The sequence below is a fragment of the Puma concolor genome, chromosome B1, assembly GCF_028749965.1.
Source record: "Puma concolor isolate L17-30 chromosome B1, mPumCon1.1.hap2, whole genome shotgun sequence".
Taxonomy (NCBI): domain Eukaryota; kingdom Metazoa; phylum Chordata; class Mammalia; order Carnivora; family Felidae; genus Puma; species Puma concolor.
Window position 1 is genome coordinate 196,130,979 of NC_141670.1, and position 16,225 is coordinate 196,147,203.

Consider the following 16,225-nt stretch of genomic DNA (forward strand, 5'->3'; position numbering starts at 1 on the left):
CTTTTTATTATTTTTAATTTTTCAGAAAGTAGTTAATATGTTTTATATATGGTCTTAGAATAATAGGGGGCATGTTTAGGTAACAGACTATTTTAAGTATTTGAGTAACATTTAAAAACGTATTTGTCAAAAGAAAACGTACATAGTTAGCTACCAGCTCACTAACTAAAAGAAGTAAATACTGATAAACGATACTCATTAACTAAATAATGAGTGATAAGTAAAGCAGATGACCTAAGCACTGGCAGAGATTTTGGAGAAGATAAGTTAGTACCAGATATCCAAATAATACCTACTGCGAGCAAGACACTGTACTAAGCACTGATTAAAAAATGCCATTTTTATTCTTCTGAATGATTCCTCATGACATTTACATTTGTTATTTGATTGATAACGTTAAGATTTAAATATAAAAGAAGGCTTCTTCACCATAACGTTTAAGAAATTCTCTGTCATTTAACAAGTATTAAATGGAATTGCATAGTTTTGGAGCTTTGAAGAACACTTGGACAATGATAGCAAATAAACTTTTTGTACTTATCTGCATTTCCATGTCTGTATAATTTATGAATTAAGGTAGATTAGCTCATAGTTCTGGAGGTGACACAGTCTCAGATGATTTGCTTTCTTATGTTTCTAATTTAAGTTAAAGAGGAATTAAAGGTAAGTGAAGGTAAGTGCAGATATACAGCATAAATGATATACTTAAAATCCAGGAAAAACAAATCAGTAATAAAAATTTGGGGAAATAACTATAGTTAACATTCTAGCTCTTTTTATCTAATATTTTAAAAATGCTTTCTTGTAAAATTTATTTTTTACTATGCATTTAAAAATTTAATAATGCCAATTTTATTTTCCTTGTTTCTTTATTATTCCTTTATGTAATTTAGCCTTTGTATATTATAACCATTTGAGTTTTCTGTTCTATATCAACATAGACATTTGCTGGTGATGAGTCAAATATTTAAAGGGAAAAAACTGCCTTTGAGTTGTCAGTGTTTATGGAAGTGCAGCTGGCTGCTTGAGGTACTTGGCAAAATAATGTAGGAGGTATCTTAGTTACATTTCTTTCTAATGCTGCCTCACTTTTTCTGCTGTCCATTTATTCCCTTTTCAAACAGTCCTGTGATGCTTAAGAGTCTCACTGTTAACTTTGGTTATGGTTTTCATGCTTTGGAAACTGCTCTTCTTTTCTGTTTACTACAATATGAGACTAACCAAAGTTAAAAACAGTGGTTATCTTTACTTTTGCTTTGCCCTAGGCCTTTAAATAGAATAAAATCTCCTCATGGTTGACATCACTTTCATGATTATTAGGATCAGACACCTGGTCTGTAACCTTAAGATGGGATTGTAGTTTTGAGATAGTATTGTAGTTATTGTTTAAGTACCCACCACCTTCTCTAGATCGATCAATGCTTTGCTTTGCTTGCTGTCTCTCTCTCTCTCTTTCTTTCTTTCTTTCTTTCTTTCTTTCTTTCTTTCTTTCTTTCCTCCCTCCCTCCCTCCCTCCCTCCCTCCTTCCCTCCCTCCCTTCTTTCTTTCCTCCCTCCCTCCCTCCCTCCCTCCCTCCCTCCCTCCCTCCCTCCTTCCTTCCTTCCTTTCTTTCTTTCTTTCTTTCTTTCTTTCTTTCTTTCTTTCTCTTTCTTTCTTTTTCTTTCTTTCTTTCTTTCTTTCTTTCTTTCTTTCTTTCTTTCTTTCTCTTTCTCTCTCTCTCTCTCTTTCTTTCTTTCCTCCCTCCCTCCCTCCCTCCCTCCCTCCCTCCCTCCCTCCTTTCCTCCCTCCCTCCTTTCTTTTCTTTTCTTTTCTTTTCTTTTCTTTTCTTTTCTTTTCTTTTCTTTTCTTTTCTTTTCTTTTCTTTCTTTTCTTTTCTTTTCTTTTCTTTGTGCAAGCAGGCATGAGTTAGGGAGGGATACAGGGAGAGGGACAATCCCAAGCAGGCTCTGAGCTGCTGGTATAAACCATCAGATCATGACCTGTGCTGAAACCCAGGAGTCAGATGCCCCACTGATTGAGGCACCCACACGCTGCAGATTCTACTTTTTGATTTGAAAACACTTACATATTAATTCTCTCTTCACTCTGTATACTTAGAATCCCATTGAAACTCAGATATTCTAGTGCATATTTGAAAGAGGGGGCACATCTTATATCAATGTTAGTGGGGAATTTGTTTTGTGATGTTAATACGGAGATGCTGACAGATAAGCAGCTGGGTTACTTTCAACCTAATATGGGACACACATTTTTCTTCCCCTGTTATCTCTAGTACCATCCTTTAGACTTTTGAGAGCAAAGAGTGACCCAGGTAGACCTGAAGCTGCTGAGCCTGTTTTTTTGGAGAGGATGGTGGCCAGCTGTTTAGTGTTTGGAAAGATAGGAATCTCTAGAAGAGCTTCCTTGATCCTGTTGGCCCCTTGGCAGCTCCCTTTTATTATTCCCTGCCTTAGAACTGTGCTTCACTTGCGTTGCTTTCATCCAACACTTCCGATTTTCCCCAGGCCATTGTTGAATTCAGCATAAAGTTTCTTCCTTACCTTTCTGTCCTTTTAAAAAATAGGAATATGGAAATTTTAAAGTATTTTAGGGAGTTTTAGTTGGAAAGTTGTCTTAAAATCTCCAAGTCTCTTTCCTCTTATTTCTCCCTTTTAAAGACTCTAGAGTAGAATTACATACTGAGAAATACGTTTTTGCAGAATCCACCAGTTTAAGCATTTCATCCTAGGACTGCATGTCAGGCAGGGCCATGGTAGTGAGGCGGGAGATTGGCCCTTGATGATCGGTAGTAGGTGATTGGCAAGCAGAGCAGGAACGAGTGTTTTACGGGGTGAGGAAAGACGAGCTAGGAAAAGGTGGCACGGGGAAACACTGCAAATCTGTTCAGAAGGAAAACTTGGTCAAAGGTTGTGGGAGAAGAGTTTCTAATACATATCTGATAATATGTTCTAGGACGTTTTGGTTTTGGTTAGGATGGCTAAACTGGAGTCTTGTTTTCAGGGAAAATAATAACAAAATGCTGCTTTGTGAATTTTAAATATTTGACACACTGAACTTTTCATTTTTTAAAATAGAACAGATTTTAATTTTGATTAAATAAAAAATGGGCTTGTAATTCAATTTTATATTTGAAATAATTTTAAACTTTTTGTTAGGAAAAATTTTAAACCTATAAACATGGAATAATACAATGAAGCCTCATGTGTTACTGACTTTGGCAGTTATAAACGTGTGACCGATCTTCTGCCGTATTAGCATTGCCCGCTCCTGTACCTGTGCCCCACATTGCAGGCATCACCTCTGTTTTAAAATTAAACATAAGTATTTGAAAATAAATGAAGTCCTAACCCATTGCAGTCCCACATATGCTGGTAAAGTTCATTAGTTTCTTTTCTTAAAGATGCGTTATTTCCATATTGAAATCCATAAACATTATACTTCATTGATTGTATATCCAAAGAAATGTGCCCTTGGTATTTTGTGTATGCCATTTGGGACTACAAGGAAAAGTTAAATTCTGGGAAATAAGTGTTTTGTGTGTTTAGATGCAAGTAGTCTTTTTCTTATGTTGATGTTAACATAAATGCCTTCTTTTGCAGTGGATTACTACTCTATTATTTCATCTGTTTCTTTGATGTTTCTTTAAAGTTTATTTATTTTGAGAGAGAAAGGGAGAGAGTATGCACGCACTTGGGCAAAGGGCAGGGAGAGAGAGAATCCCAAGCAGGCTCCACACTGCCACTGCAGAGCCTGATGCGGGGCTCGAACCCATGAAACATGAGATCATGACCTGAGCCGAAGTCAGACGCTTAACTGACTGAGACACCCTGGCGCCATTTATTTACTTTTGAGAGAGAGAGCGAGAGAGCGTGTGCACATGTTTGAGCAGGGGAGGGGTTGGAGAAAGAGAGCAAAGAGAGAAAGAAAATCCCAAGCAGGCTCTGGACTTTAGTGTAGAGCCAGACATGGGGCTTGAACTCACGAACTGTGACCTGAAATCAAGAACCTGAGCTGAAATCAAGAGTTGGATGCTTAACCAACTGAGCCACCCAGGTGCCCTGCATTGCTACTTTAAAAAACAGATTGCTATTTTAAAAAAACAAAACAAAGCTTATTTGAAATATGTTTCTGAGTTGAACTAGATATCCAGAATACTGTGATTTTTCAATTATCCATTTGACATAGTGTATAAAATTACATAGTGTATGATCTGTACATATCACAAATAACAAATGCAAGTATTTTGGTTTTGTTCATGGTGCAGACCTACTGAAAGGCTTTGGTATAGTTAAAACATCCTTTTGCACATTTGCCTGCCTTTATGAAAACTATGATTCATTCAAAGAACTTAACTTTTGTGTATGTGCCATGATATCTCTCCTTTGATATTTCTCACTCTGGGCTGTGTTCCCTAATGGATCTTTTATCTAGTGTTTGGGTAGCGTAATGTGACTGGAATAAAATGTCAGTTACTCCACAGTGTTTTATTTTTCTTTCTAATTGAGTCACAGGTTTTATTATGTCTTAGATATGTTTATTTAGCTAATCATTGATTATATACTTAATTCTGGAAGATAATTTCACGTAACTCTCACCATTTGTTTTGCTACAGATGTTAAATAAAAATAAGGAGAACGTGTTCAGTCTATGTCTATATAGTTTATTTAAGTTTCGAATATAATGTTTACTGTAATTGCTGAATAGTGGATTCTTTAGCTGATGTATTATGGATGGGGCTGTTTTTGTCTTAATTATATTTCTAGGAAGGATGTTGACAGTTTAAGAAATCTGTTAAGTTACCCTACAACATTACTTCTGTGGGTTATCTTTTTGTCTTAGATTTTTATTTTGTAAGACTGTTGCCAAAACAATTATTTCTTTCCCTTCTTTCTTATAGATTTTGGGCCAGTTAAAGTAGAACTGCTGTTGGCTATTTTTGTGTCTAATTTTTTATACAATCATTGGGACATTTTATTTCTATGTTATACATGGATTGCTAGTAAAAAAAAGTCAGATGTCTTAGCTCTTTCACGTGATCTCTAAGAAATTCCTCCTTTCACACTTTTCTGTTTTTATACAGGTCCTCATGCTGATACCGCCAGCGGATGCCAGAATTTGCAGTGTGGTTTTCGAGCCTGCTGCCGCTCTGGCGAATGACCCTTGACTCCTGATCTTTGTCTACTTCATTTAGCTGAGCAGGCTTCCTTTCATGCACTTTACTTATAGCACATTTCTTGTGTTAACCATCCCTTTTTGAGTGTGACTTGTTTTGGCCCCATGTCTTACAGCCTCAGAAATCTTAACTTACCAGTGAATTGTACAGTGTTGTTTCTCTTGCAATCATATTTTTGTTTTAGAAAGGGATTAGATCTTTTCATAAGGATGAGAACAGTTTTATTGGTTTTCTTTTAAATGGAATGCTTTGAAAAGAATGTCACTAATGCCATGCCATTTGGAGTATTTTTTAGATTAATTTGAGTTTTAAAGTCAATGGGGGTTATTGGTTCTCTTTATATATAAACACTGTACCAAGCTTTGCAGATCCTTTCAAACATACATTTCTGAAGTTTTATTTTCAAAGATAGCACATTTTGAAAACCAGTCTTTTTTTTCCCCATGTTTCCTTTATTTGAACAATTCTCAGAGGGCCAATTCAAACATACCCATATGTAAGGTTCCTTAAGATAATAGAATAAATTGGCTTCTTGGTGTTAGCTCAGTGAGCTAGCAAAGCACCAATGTATTTGTATTTGCTTTCTTCAGATACTCCTGGTTCCTACCACTGTCCCTAAATTGTCAAATTTGGAAGGGATTTTTAAAAATTCCACAATCCTTTGAAGAAATGTATCAATAAAATTTACTTTGAGGACTTTACCAAATAATTTTTTGGTGTTTTGATTTTATTAGAAATCTCAATTCACATTTACATTAGTGTAAAATAAGATTAAATATTTTGTTTTGAGCTCCCATGAAGTCATGATCCTGGCAGTTTTAGACAGATACCTAATTTTGTTGAGCTGAATGGTCTTTTTTGAAATTATTTGTGCAGTAGCCAGAATTTGTGTATGTCTGTCTCCATTGCTGTGTGAAAAGACAGTGGGAGTGGGAACCTATCATTCAGAAAAACACATATTGAATCAGTTTTTTAAAAAATGTGTATTTTTGACAGAGAGAGAAAGAGTGCTTGAGCAAGCATGAGCAGGGGAGGGGCCAACAGGAGGGGGCGGGGTGGACAGAGGATCCCAAGCGAGCTCTGTGCTGACAGCAGAGAGCCCGATGTGGGGCTTGAATTAATGAACTGTGAGATCATGACCTGAGCCGAGGTTGGACGCTTAACTGACTGAGTTCCCCAGGCGCCCCTGAATCAGTTTTCTGTAATGTGCTGTATAATGTTATGTCCAAAAAAGAACAGTCATCTGCTGTTGGAAATACATGCAAGTCTGTGGAAGAGGAAGCAGTCTTGCAGTCTTGTTACTTGTGGTCCCAGGCATTCTTTTGTTTGTTTTATTGAGGGACAGGAGACTAGGAAAGATACAAACTACGGCAGACAGATTTCAGTTCAGGCGAAGAGAAGACTATTTTAGACAGCTGTCTAAAGATGAAGGAAGAATCATTTGATGAGAAATCCACCCGTTCTTTTTTTTTAATTTTTTTTTTTTAAATTTTTTTTATTTTTTTTTTTCAACGTTTATTTATTTTTGGGACAGAGAGAGACAGAGCATGAACGGGGGAGGGTCAGAGAGAGAGGGAGACACAGAATCGGAAACAGGCTCCAGGCTCCGAGCCATCAGCCCAGAGCCCGACGCGGGGCTCAAACTCACGGACCGCGAGATCGTGACCTGGCTGAAGTCGGACGCCTAACCGACTGCGCCACCCAGGCGCCCCTGAAATCCACCTGTTCTTTTAAGTCTCACTATCATTTGAATTAAACATGGCAGGGAGACCCACCTCTTGGGGCGTGGCTATGATAATGACTCCGAAGTTTCCCCTCTTGTCAGGGTTCTCTCCTTGTGTCACAGCTGACACTTGCAAAATGTTTCTTGCATGTAGGAAAAGACAGCTGTGTAAGCAGACCATCTTACTTGTTTGAGCTTGTACCTCTTAGGTGGTTCTGTGGCACCTAGTCACCTCCTTTAGAAGTCTGGCCTAAGCACAAAGAAGTGACTTCTTGATTCCCTTAGCTTGGAAGGAAATCTGAGCTTAGCACTTACAGGATCTGAAGTTTTATTTTGTAAGGTTGATTCTCTTGTAGTTACTGTATTTTTATTTCCTTAAGTGTTTAATAAACCTGATTTGAGCAGTTCCCATCGGGGACCATTTCAGTAAAACAAACTACGAGAATTCTTCTGGAGTGAGTCCATCCAACCCCAACTGCATCTTGTCTGTATTTACATGAATCGTAAGTAGAATTACTCCTCTGGACTCCTGGCCCTGAGTAATCGAGTGATGAGTGAAGTTTATCCTCCATGTAACCACAGAACAGTATACTATTTGGGGAGGAGAAATTTTGATAACACTTATGGGAAAAAATCATGATTCATTGTTTCAGAACTTGACTTAAATGTTATCCTTTTCAGTTAATTAATTTGAGCGGCTAATTTCCTCAGGGGTACCAGGTAATTGAGGTGTCTCCCTTTGTCCTGTGCTTCTTGATATCAGCAAACCATTAAATAGGCCTTGGCAGTCTTGGACTAAATGGACTTCGGTGTGTCAGCACGTTGTTATATGGAGACTCACTGTTTTCCTACTCTACCTCTCCTTTAGTTGCATGGGGAGATAGACAACATAAGTTATATCTAATTTTTATACATTAACTTCAGGGGATACTTATTTAGTATTTGATGAAACACTATATATACTTGTTTTACATTTACCTTGGGTTTTGTAATTGATTTCACGAATTATTGGGACTGTTCATTCTTAGAATAAAATACAAGTTAATGTAAAATGCCTTGGGGTGCCTGACATCAGGTGCTCAATCAGTGCTGGGTGGTGTTCTAAGTACCTGTACTTACATATACTGACTTGTTTAAACAGTGCAACGAAGTAAGTCATGTGATCATTTTGATCTTATGGGGAAAATAAGTAGCAGAGGGGTTAACTTGTCCATGGATTACCCTGGTAATGACCGTTAGGGGTCAGTCTTTGAACTCTCCCTTAAGAGTTCATAGTTGAGTTATCAGGGGCCTGTAAATACATAAGTGATATAATTTGATAGAGGAAGGCATAAGGGAGTAAAACAAAAGGTGAAAGTTTTTCCTTAATTGGTCCCTCTTTATTTTTATTTTTATTATTTTTTTAAGTGATTCCAGCTAATCACTGGTTCTCAACTGGAGGTAGTTTATCCCACAGAGGACATTACACAACATCTGGAAACATGTTTGGTTGTCACATCTTGGCAGAGTTGGCAAGAAGGGATGCAACTGGCATCCAGTGGGGAGGGGTCAGGGGTGCTGCTAAACATCCTCTGATGAACAGGTCAGCCCTCCGCAGCCACACACTACTTGGCCCAGAATGTCAGTAGTGCTTCTGCTGAGAAATCCTGCTTTATGTATTTCTGTTTTGTGTATATCTTTCCATGTTAGCACATACATTTAATACCTTTAAAAATTTTTTTTAAATGTTTTTAATTTTTGTTAAAATTTTTTTAAAGTTTATTTAGTTTTAGAGAGAGAGTGCATGTGCACAAGCTGGGGAGGGATAGAGAGGGAGACAGAACCCGAAGCAGTCTCCAGGCTCTGAGCTGTCAGCGCAGACCCCACATGGGGCTCGAACTCCCAGAATGCGAGATCCTGACCTGAGCCAAAGTCAGATAGCTGAAGTCAGATGCTCAACCAACTGAGCCACCCCGTTGCCCCTTAATGTTTATTTTTGAGAGAGACAGAGTGCAAGCGGGGCCGGGGCAGAGAGAGAGGGAGACCAAGGATCTGAAGTGGGCTCTGTGCTGACAGCAGAGAGCCTGATGCAGAGCTTCAACTCGTGAACTGGGAGATCGTGACCTGAGCCGAAGTCTGATGCTTCACAGACTAAGCCACCCAGGCACCCCTACCTTTAATCCTTTTAATGGCTTACTATAGTAGTGTCTGTGTCTGTCTTAGTCTGTTTGGGTTGTTATAACAGTGGTGGGTGGCTTAAACAACATTTATTTCTCATATATCTGGAGGCTGGGAAGTCCAGGGTTAGTTAAGGTGCTGGCAGATCTGGCTTCTGGTAAGGGCTGTTCTTCTGGTGTGCAGACCGCCCTCTTCTCATTGTATCCACACATGGTCTAAAGAAAGGAAGCAGACTCTCTCCTCTCAAATGATGGTCTTCATCCCAACACAGGGCCTCCACTCTCATAACCTCCCAGAGGGCCTATCTCCAAATACCATTACATAGGGGATTTGGGTTTCAAGACCGGAATTTTGTGGGATCACAAATGTTCAGTCCATAGCCATGTCTTAATTTCTTAAATGGCTTCCCTTTTGGTGCATGTTTAAGTATATTTCTTTTTTCCTCCCTAAAATACTATATTGCTTCAGTAGGAGTGTGTGTGTGTGCGTGTGTGCACATTTGTGTACTTGTGCACATTTGCTCAATATTTCTGTAGGATAAGGTCTTAAGGTATTTGGCATTAAACATACAAACTCCGTATTGCAAAGTTTTTCCTCTTTCCCTCAGAAAAGTTGTGTTGTTTTGCTGGATCTTAAAAGTGTAATGGTATTCTGCTGGACAGGCAAAGAGGAAGGGCTTTCCAAGTGGAAGGTAAGCACAGTGGCATAGGTAGGAAGCCTATTAGTGTGAGGGGAACTGTGGGTAGCCTGAATTGAATTGAGGGTCAGGGTGGCAGAAGGCAAGACAGACTACTAAATAAAAACATTTATTTTGAAAACGATCATTTTCATTATTTACAAATAATTTCTTCCTTCTGATGTGATCAATATCACTTAAGATTATTGTCCTATGAAATAGTTTCTACATGATACAAAAAGTATACGATGAAAAAAGTTACCTGTTGCGTATGAGAGAGGCAACATAGATCCAAACAGACAAAACATTTTTGGGGTATGGGTGGATATATACAGCTAAAGCAAATTCAACATTAGGAACATCAATATTATGTACTCCAGTGCTATATACTGCTTCAATTAAAGGCTTCAGTTCAGAATAGGGCATGTGAAGGGGAAATCCAGAGAACTGAAGGAAAAAAACACAACCAAGATTTATAGTCATTAGTGAAGCTTGAAGATTTCATTGTATTTTTTCTTCATGTAAACATACGCAATTCTTAATTCTCTTGTCTTCTTCTGCATCTCAAAGTCACTTGTTTAGTTCTGCTCTTCTATCCAACTATATATTAGCAATACACAAAATGGAGAGGGGCCAGATGGCTCTTTTGTTTAGTTGCTAGTATATTGGTGTATAAGACAGCTGTTAGCACCCAGCCACCCTCCACTTCCTTTCTCTCTGCCTGATAGCCCCGAGTTTGTGTGGTAACCCATGTGTTTCCAGGGACCTGGATTCAGCTAATCAACACTCTTTCCCTGTGGCCACACTGACTGATCTGTCAAAGTGAGTCTCAGGAAACTGGATAGGAATAATGGCACACAGATGCTCTCGCCTGCTCTGCACAGTGTGTGTGCAGACGTGAGTCCTGCCCTGGAGCTGTTCCGCTATTGGATACCATGAAAACAGCGAGCCCAACACCGCTGCGCGGTGGAGGGCAGGGTGGAAAGACTTCAAGAAGACTGGTGCACTCTGATACTGTGACTTAAATAAGCCAATGAATTCTTTTCATTGCCCAAGACTGAATTACGTGTTTTGTTCCTTGAAGACAGCCTCGCTGAAAACCTAGTTGTAGTCCGTGAATAGAATTAAATGTCCAACTTGACGTCATGCTGTTCAGCCAACAAGGCTTACTGTCTTAGTTTGAGACTGCTTTCTAGGTTTTATTATCTGGCTGTAGGATGTGAACACAGCACTACTGACAGGCAGGAGGGCACACGTATTAATGAGAATTTTCCTTTTTTTAAAATTTTTTTAAACGTTTTTAAATTTAATTTTGAGAGAGACAGAGCACAAAATTTAATTTTGGGGGAGGGGCAGAGAGGGAGACACAGAATCCGAAGCAGGCTGCAGGCTCTGAGCTGTCAGCACAGAGCCCGATGCGGGGCTTGAACTCACGGACCGCGAGATCATGACCTGAGCCGAAGTCGGACATTTAATCGACGGAGCCACCCAGGCGCCCCTGGTTGGTTTCACCTTTATGCACAGTTGAGCCTAATAGGATATAGCCAGATATTTTAATTGTATTCAAGACTTTTGAATGCATTTTATTTAAGGTATTTTTCATTGCATTACTCTCTTAGCATTTTCAGTGTCTGGAGGCATTTTGCTGTTTAATAATAGCTTAATTACTGAGATGTGAACTTTTAATTACATCCTTTAGCCTATGCCACTACATCTATGTGCTTTGGAGAGCAGAGTCAGCATTTTGATTCCAAAAATCCATTACCAAGCAATTTCCAATTTGAAATGCAGTCCACAGGCTCAGTTTAGAGCCATCGCACTTACCCGGTAGTCTCCCAGCTGCTTGAGCAGCTCTCCTCTGTGGTCGTCTTCCACGTCCTCTCCTCGGCTTCTCTCTAACAGAGGCAGGAAGTGTCGTAGCGCGGAGGTGCAGTACCTGTTCCACCTGGTCAGATGCCGTGGCCGCCAGTCCATGATTTTCTCTTTGAGTATTTTTTCAATCCTGTTTATGAAAAAGAAGCTCCATCTTTTGCTGATTGGATTCTGTCAGCAAAGGTACAGCTTGTATGCGGTGGGGATTCAGTGACATGGTCATTCACTAGGCGCATTTATGTTGAAAGCCTTAACTCTCTGTAGGGCTGTTAATGCCGCATGTTGATTCTTTACCCTGTGCTGTGATTTCTGTTGATGAGTATTGTTTTCCTAGATTGCCTCGAAACTGTTTTCAGAAAAGCCATCCTCACTAAGCTTTATATCCTGTGGATCCAGTACCTGTCATATTAGCTATAAAGCAGGATATCAAAAATTAAGTTTCAAACACAGAATAAAGGAAAATAGCTACCATTTATTGAGCCTTTTTTTTTTTTTTTAACCAGGTACTGTGCAAAATGCTTTTTTTTTTTTTTTTTAATTTTTATTTAATCCTAACAGTGACTTGGGGGCACCTTGGTGGCTTAGTTGGTTAAGCATCTGACTTCGGTTCAGGTCATGATTTCACAATCCGTGAGTTCGAAACCCACATCGGGCTCTGTTCTGACAGCTGGAGCCTGGTACCTGCTTGGGATTCTGTGTCTCCCTCTCTCTCTGCCCCTGTCCCACTCATGCTTTGTCTCTCTCTCAAAGGTTAATAAACATTAATCCTAACAGTGACTCTATGGGTGGATTTTACTTACCTGGGGACAGTTTGAAGTAGGATAAGTGAGTTGACAATGGCAAGGGAGCTGGGGTTTGAGTCAAAACCCTGTCAATTCTAAAGCCTCCTGTGTATCCCCAACCAAGCACAGATTTAGGGGACCAGCCAGCTCCCCACTGCTCAGTAGCTGTAGGATCCACTTCTTGTTTGGCACATTCTACATATTTTCATTCTGGGTTTCAAGATGGCCCGAGCAAGAGAGTATGGGTGAATTGCCACACACTTCATCAGTATTGGAAGAATAAATGATGTGGGTCTAATTAATACAGTATCCTGAAACCATCAGAAGAAACAAAAAAGACTTTTGGGGGGAGTTAGTTGCTCTAGGTGGGGGTCTCCAGTAAGGCTTTATATAGATTTGAAATTGAGAATAAATTGGTGTCTTCTAGTCGTAATAACTTAAAAAGGGTCACAGTTATTCTTGTGTGTTTGACATGCTGCTCTTTACACAGCTTGATACAGTAGAAAGAGCACACAGGCTTTGAAATCAGAAAGACCTGGCTGGGCACAGAAGCCCCCTCTAACACTTAACAAGTATGCTGACCTCTCTGAACCTCGGTTTCCACATTTGCAAAACTGGAAGAGTAAGTTTTGTTTTACAGGGTTATGAGGATTATGGGGAGTTAATATCATTAAATCTCATAGAGACCAGACTTCCCCATGTGTTCGGTTTATAAACTAGCTGCAGTTCAGTAAGCCACTATTGGACAAAAGAGGCATATTTTAAGTTGAGGATTATGACATGTCTGAACAGGAACCATAACAACATGATGCTGAACTCTAATCTGAGGTAAAGTTTTGGAAAACTACCTGTCATTGCTGGAGCTCACTTCTGTTTGTTCCATCCGCCCTTTGGGCTGTGGCATTTAGAGATCACATCTGTATTTGGTATCTGTCTCTAAATATGAACCAAAGTTTAACTGCTCAGATTATGGATCCAGGCTGAGAATTGTTTAGTTTGGGATTGCACTCCTAGTGACAGATTGCATGTGGATTTATGGGTATTGTATGACCTGTCTTGTAGCTCAGCTGCAGCCGCTTTGTCTGTGCGCTGGTAAATTAGTTCTTCTGGCTGTAAAAGAGGAAATAGTTCAGAAATTCCGGAAAAACACTTAACTTGAATTTGAATAGCTATACATCCTTTTCTAAATCTTTTTTAAAAAGTTACAAAATCTCAGACTTTCAGATACATTATAATGGATGCCAATGTACCCATGACCCACCTGAAGTACAATATCACAAATAAATTATGGCGGTTTGGTTCTTTCTCATTTTCATCTCCTTTCTCATCACAGAGGTAACCAGGACCTGAATTTGTTTTTTAGCACTTTGGTTCAACATACAACTACTGTGAGCCAGGCATTTTTTTCAGGTGATGGGTATATAGCCATGAATAAAAATCCCTGCTCTCCTGGTGTTTACATCACACCTGGTAGAAACAGGCAAGTTAATAAAATGTATTTATGATTTTATCACAGATCTATGTATCCCTAAACAATGTGTTGTTTTCGTTTGGGTATTTTCTAAACTTTATGTGATAGTTTTTTTTTGTTTTTTTTTTTTTTTTAAAGTATAGTTGACACACAATGTTCATGAGTTTTAGGTGTACAACATAGTGATTGGACAAGTCTATTTATGCAATATTTTATACTGTGAATATGCAGCTTGCCTTTCCTCCCTTAACATTACCTTTAGAGATAATAACATACATATTTTTAGAGTGCTAATAAGATTTATTGACATTGATTCATTCGTGTAACTACTATAAAAGATTCCATTATGGGGGCGCCTGGGTGGCTCAGTCGGTTAAGCGTCCGACTTCACCTCAGGTCATGATCTTACGTTCCGTGAGTTCGAGCCCCACGGCGGGCTCTGGGCTGATGGCTCGGAGCCTGGAGCCTGCTTCCGGTTCTGTATCTCCCTCTCTCTCTGCCCCTCCCCCGTTTGTGCTCTGTCTCTCTCAAAAATAAATAAACGTTAAAAAATTTAAAAAAGATTCCATTATGTACTATATGTATTTTATCTCATCTAACTCCAGTTTTTAGGCTAGAATCTTTCTATGAAAACAGTCTTGTATATGTCACCTTGTACACATGGAAGAATTTCTCTAGAGCACTGTTTTTTAAACTTTTTGGAAAGGTCTGGATCACAGTAAAAAGATTTTATACTGCACACTCCGTATACACACACACATATAAACATGTAGCTAACAAAAGTATTAGTAAACAATTTTCATGCTTACTACGTAACAATCTTACTACAGCCAGGACCCTCTAAATTAACTTTACGAGCCTCTAGTGGCTCATGCCCTGTGGTATGACTTCATGTTTTAATAGCAGTCATGAAATCTGATGATTAATTTAGTGAAATGAGTCCCGCATTTAAAAAATTAAGTAGAATATATTTTGTGGTACTTTAATGGCCTGAGGCTCATTATATCAAAATTTGTTTTTCCACATTTGTATATACTGGTTCACGATAATGGTGGTAATTTCTTATTGTGAGTGGGCTGAAATAAGTTTGAGAAACATTATTTTTAACTGAATATCTAGAAATAGAACTAAACGTCAAAAAATACCTGGCTACCCAGTATAATGATTTAAAATCCCCCACTTTTCTTAGTCTACATTGTTAATAGAAGAATTATACCTGAACACTGGAAAGGCCAGGATATAGAAGACTTCTTGAAAAGAAAGACTTCCATAGCTTGGGCTTGGTGACATCAAAATTTATCCGTAGTGGAGAGTCATGTCGTTGAATATTAAACCAAATCTAAAAAAGACAAGACTGACTTAGCATATATGGCAGCGGAAGTACATACGTGTGTGAGTGTGTGTGCGCATGTGTAAAGAGGAAGCCGACAGCAAGAGAACACACATTTTTTGCACATTTTGATTTGTAAAACCAGCGTGCATTTTATAATCAGACATAAAATTGTCATTGGCCATTTTTTCACATTTTTTCATATCTGAACTTGAGGTGCGCCTTACGTTGATTGTAGGTTGATAAAATAAGATAGTTCCTGATAAGAAAATTTAAACTTTTTAGGAGAGGCTGGCTTTTCTAGCCTCCTAATTGAGTTAGGTGTGTACCTCTTTGCTTCCACAGCATCTCTGACTAGCACCTGTCTTGTTGAGGCATGCAGCATATTGGTTCTGAACCAGGCCATTTGGATTTGAATTCTGGTGCCAACATTTACTAACTGTGCGACCTTGGATGATTTATTTAAGTTCTGTGTACCTCTCTTTCCTCCTTTATAAAACTGGGTAATAGTACCCACCTCATAAAATTGTTGAGATTAAATTAATTTATCTATACCTCTTAGAACAATGCCTGTTACATAGGTGCTCAATAATTGTTTGCTAATTTTTTATTATTAGTGTGTATCATTGTTAATAATGGCCTACACCTGCCTCCTCACTAGATATTACCTTGTTGTCTTAAGGACAGTTGCCATGTGCTTTATTCACTATCTTTAGCATATAGCATAGCTTCTGGTATATAGTAGGCATATTGAATGACTGCATGAGTGGTAAATTTGTCCATTCAACATATTTATCAAGTATCTTACATGTGTAGGCTCAGTTTTAGTCACTCGGAACAAAGTAGTGAATGAATCGGAGTTTCTACCTTTTTGCAGTAGCTAGTGAGAACATAGTGTGAACAAATAAGTAAACATATGGGATTGTCAGATGATGTTACATGATGTAGCAGCTTGTTTCATTGACCTCAGTTCTTCATCCCGTCCTATACTCACACTCTTTGCCATGTTACTTTGTCTGCATCTCCTCCCACTGAAAGGGT

The 16,225-nt window shown here is 38.8% G+C and overlaps 2 protein-coding genes across 8 annotated transcripts in view; one reads left to right on the top strand and one right to left on the bottom strand.

Moving 5' to 3' along the window:
* The window catches only part of FBXL5 (F-box and leucine rich repeat protein 5), a 46,097-nt gene extending 40,215 nt beyond the window's left edge, over window positions 1-5,882 (top strand). The window contains exon 11 of the mRNA XM_086705408.1: window positions 5,081-5,882. Coding sequence (XP_086561534.1) covers window positions 5,081-5,157 — 77 coding nt within the window. The 3' untranslated portion in view covers window positions 5,158-5,882. The remainder of the gene's footprint in view (window positions 1-5,080) is intronic.
* A 3,961-nt stretch (window positions 5,883-9,843) lies between these two features.
* The window catches only part of CC2D2A (coiled-coil and C2 domain containing 2A), a 145,239-nt gene continuing 138,857 nt past the window's right edge, over window positions 9,844-16,225 (bottom strand). For all 7 annotated transcript variants that reach the window (XM_086705416.1, XM_086705413.1, XM_086705414.1 and 4 more), the window contains 4 exons: window positions 15,071-15,193; window positions 13,435-13,493; window positions 11,554-11,731; window positions 9,844-10,176 (listed from right to left, as the gene is read on the bottom strand). In XM_086705416.1, the coding sequence (XP_086561542.1) occupies window positions 9,988-10,176; window positions 11,554-11,731; window positions 13,435-13,493; window positions 15,071-15,193 (549 nt within the window). In that variant the 3' untranslated portion in view covers window positions 9,844-9,987. The remainder of the gene's footprint in view (window positions 10,177-11,553; window positions 11,732-13,434; window positions 13,494-15,070; window positions 15,194-16,225) is intronic.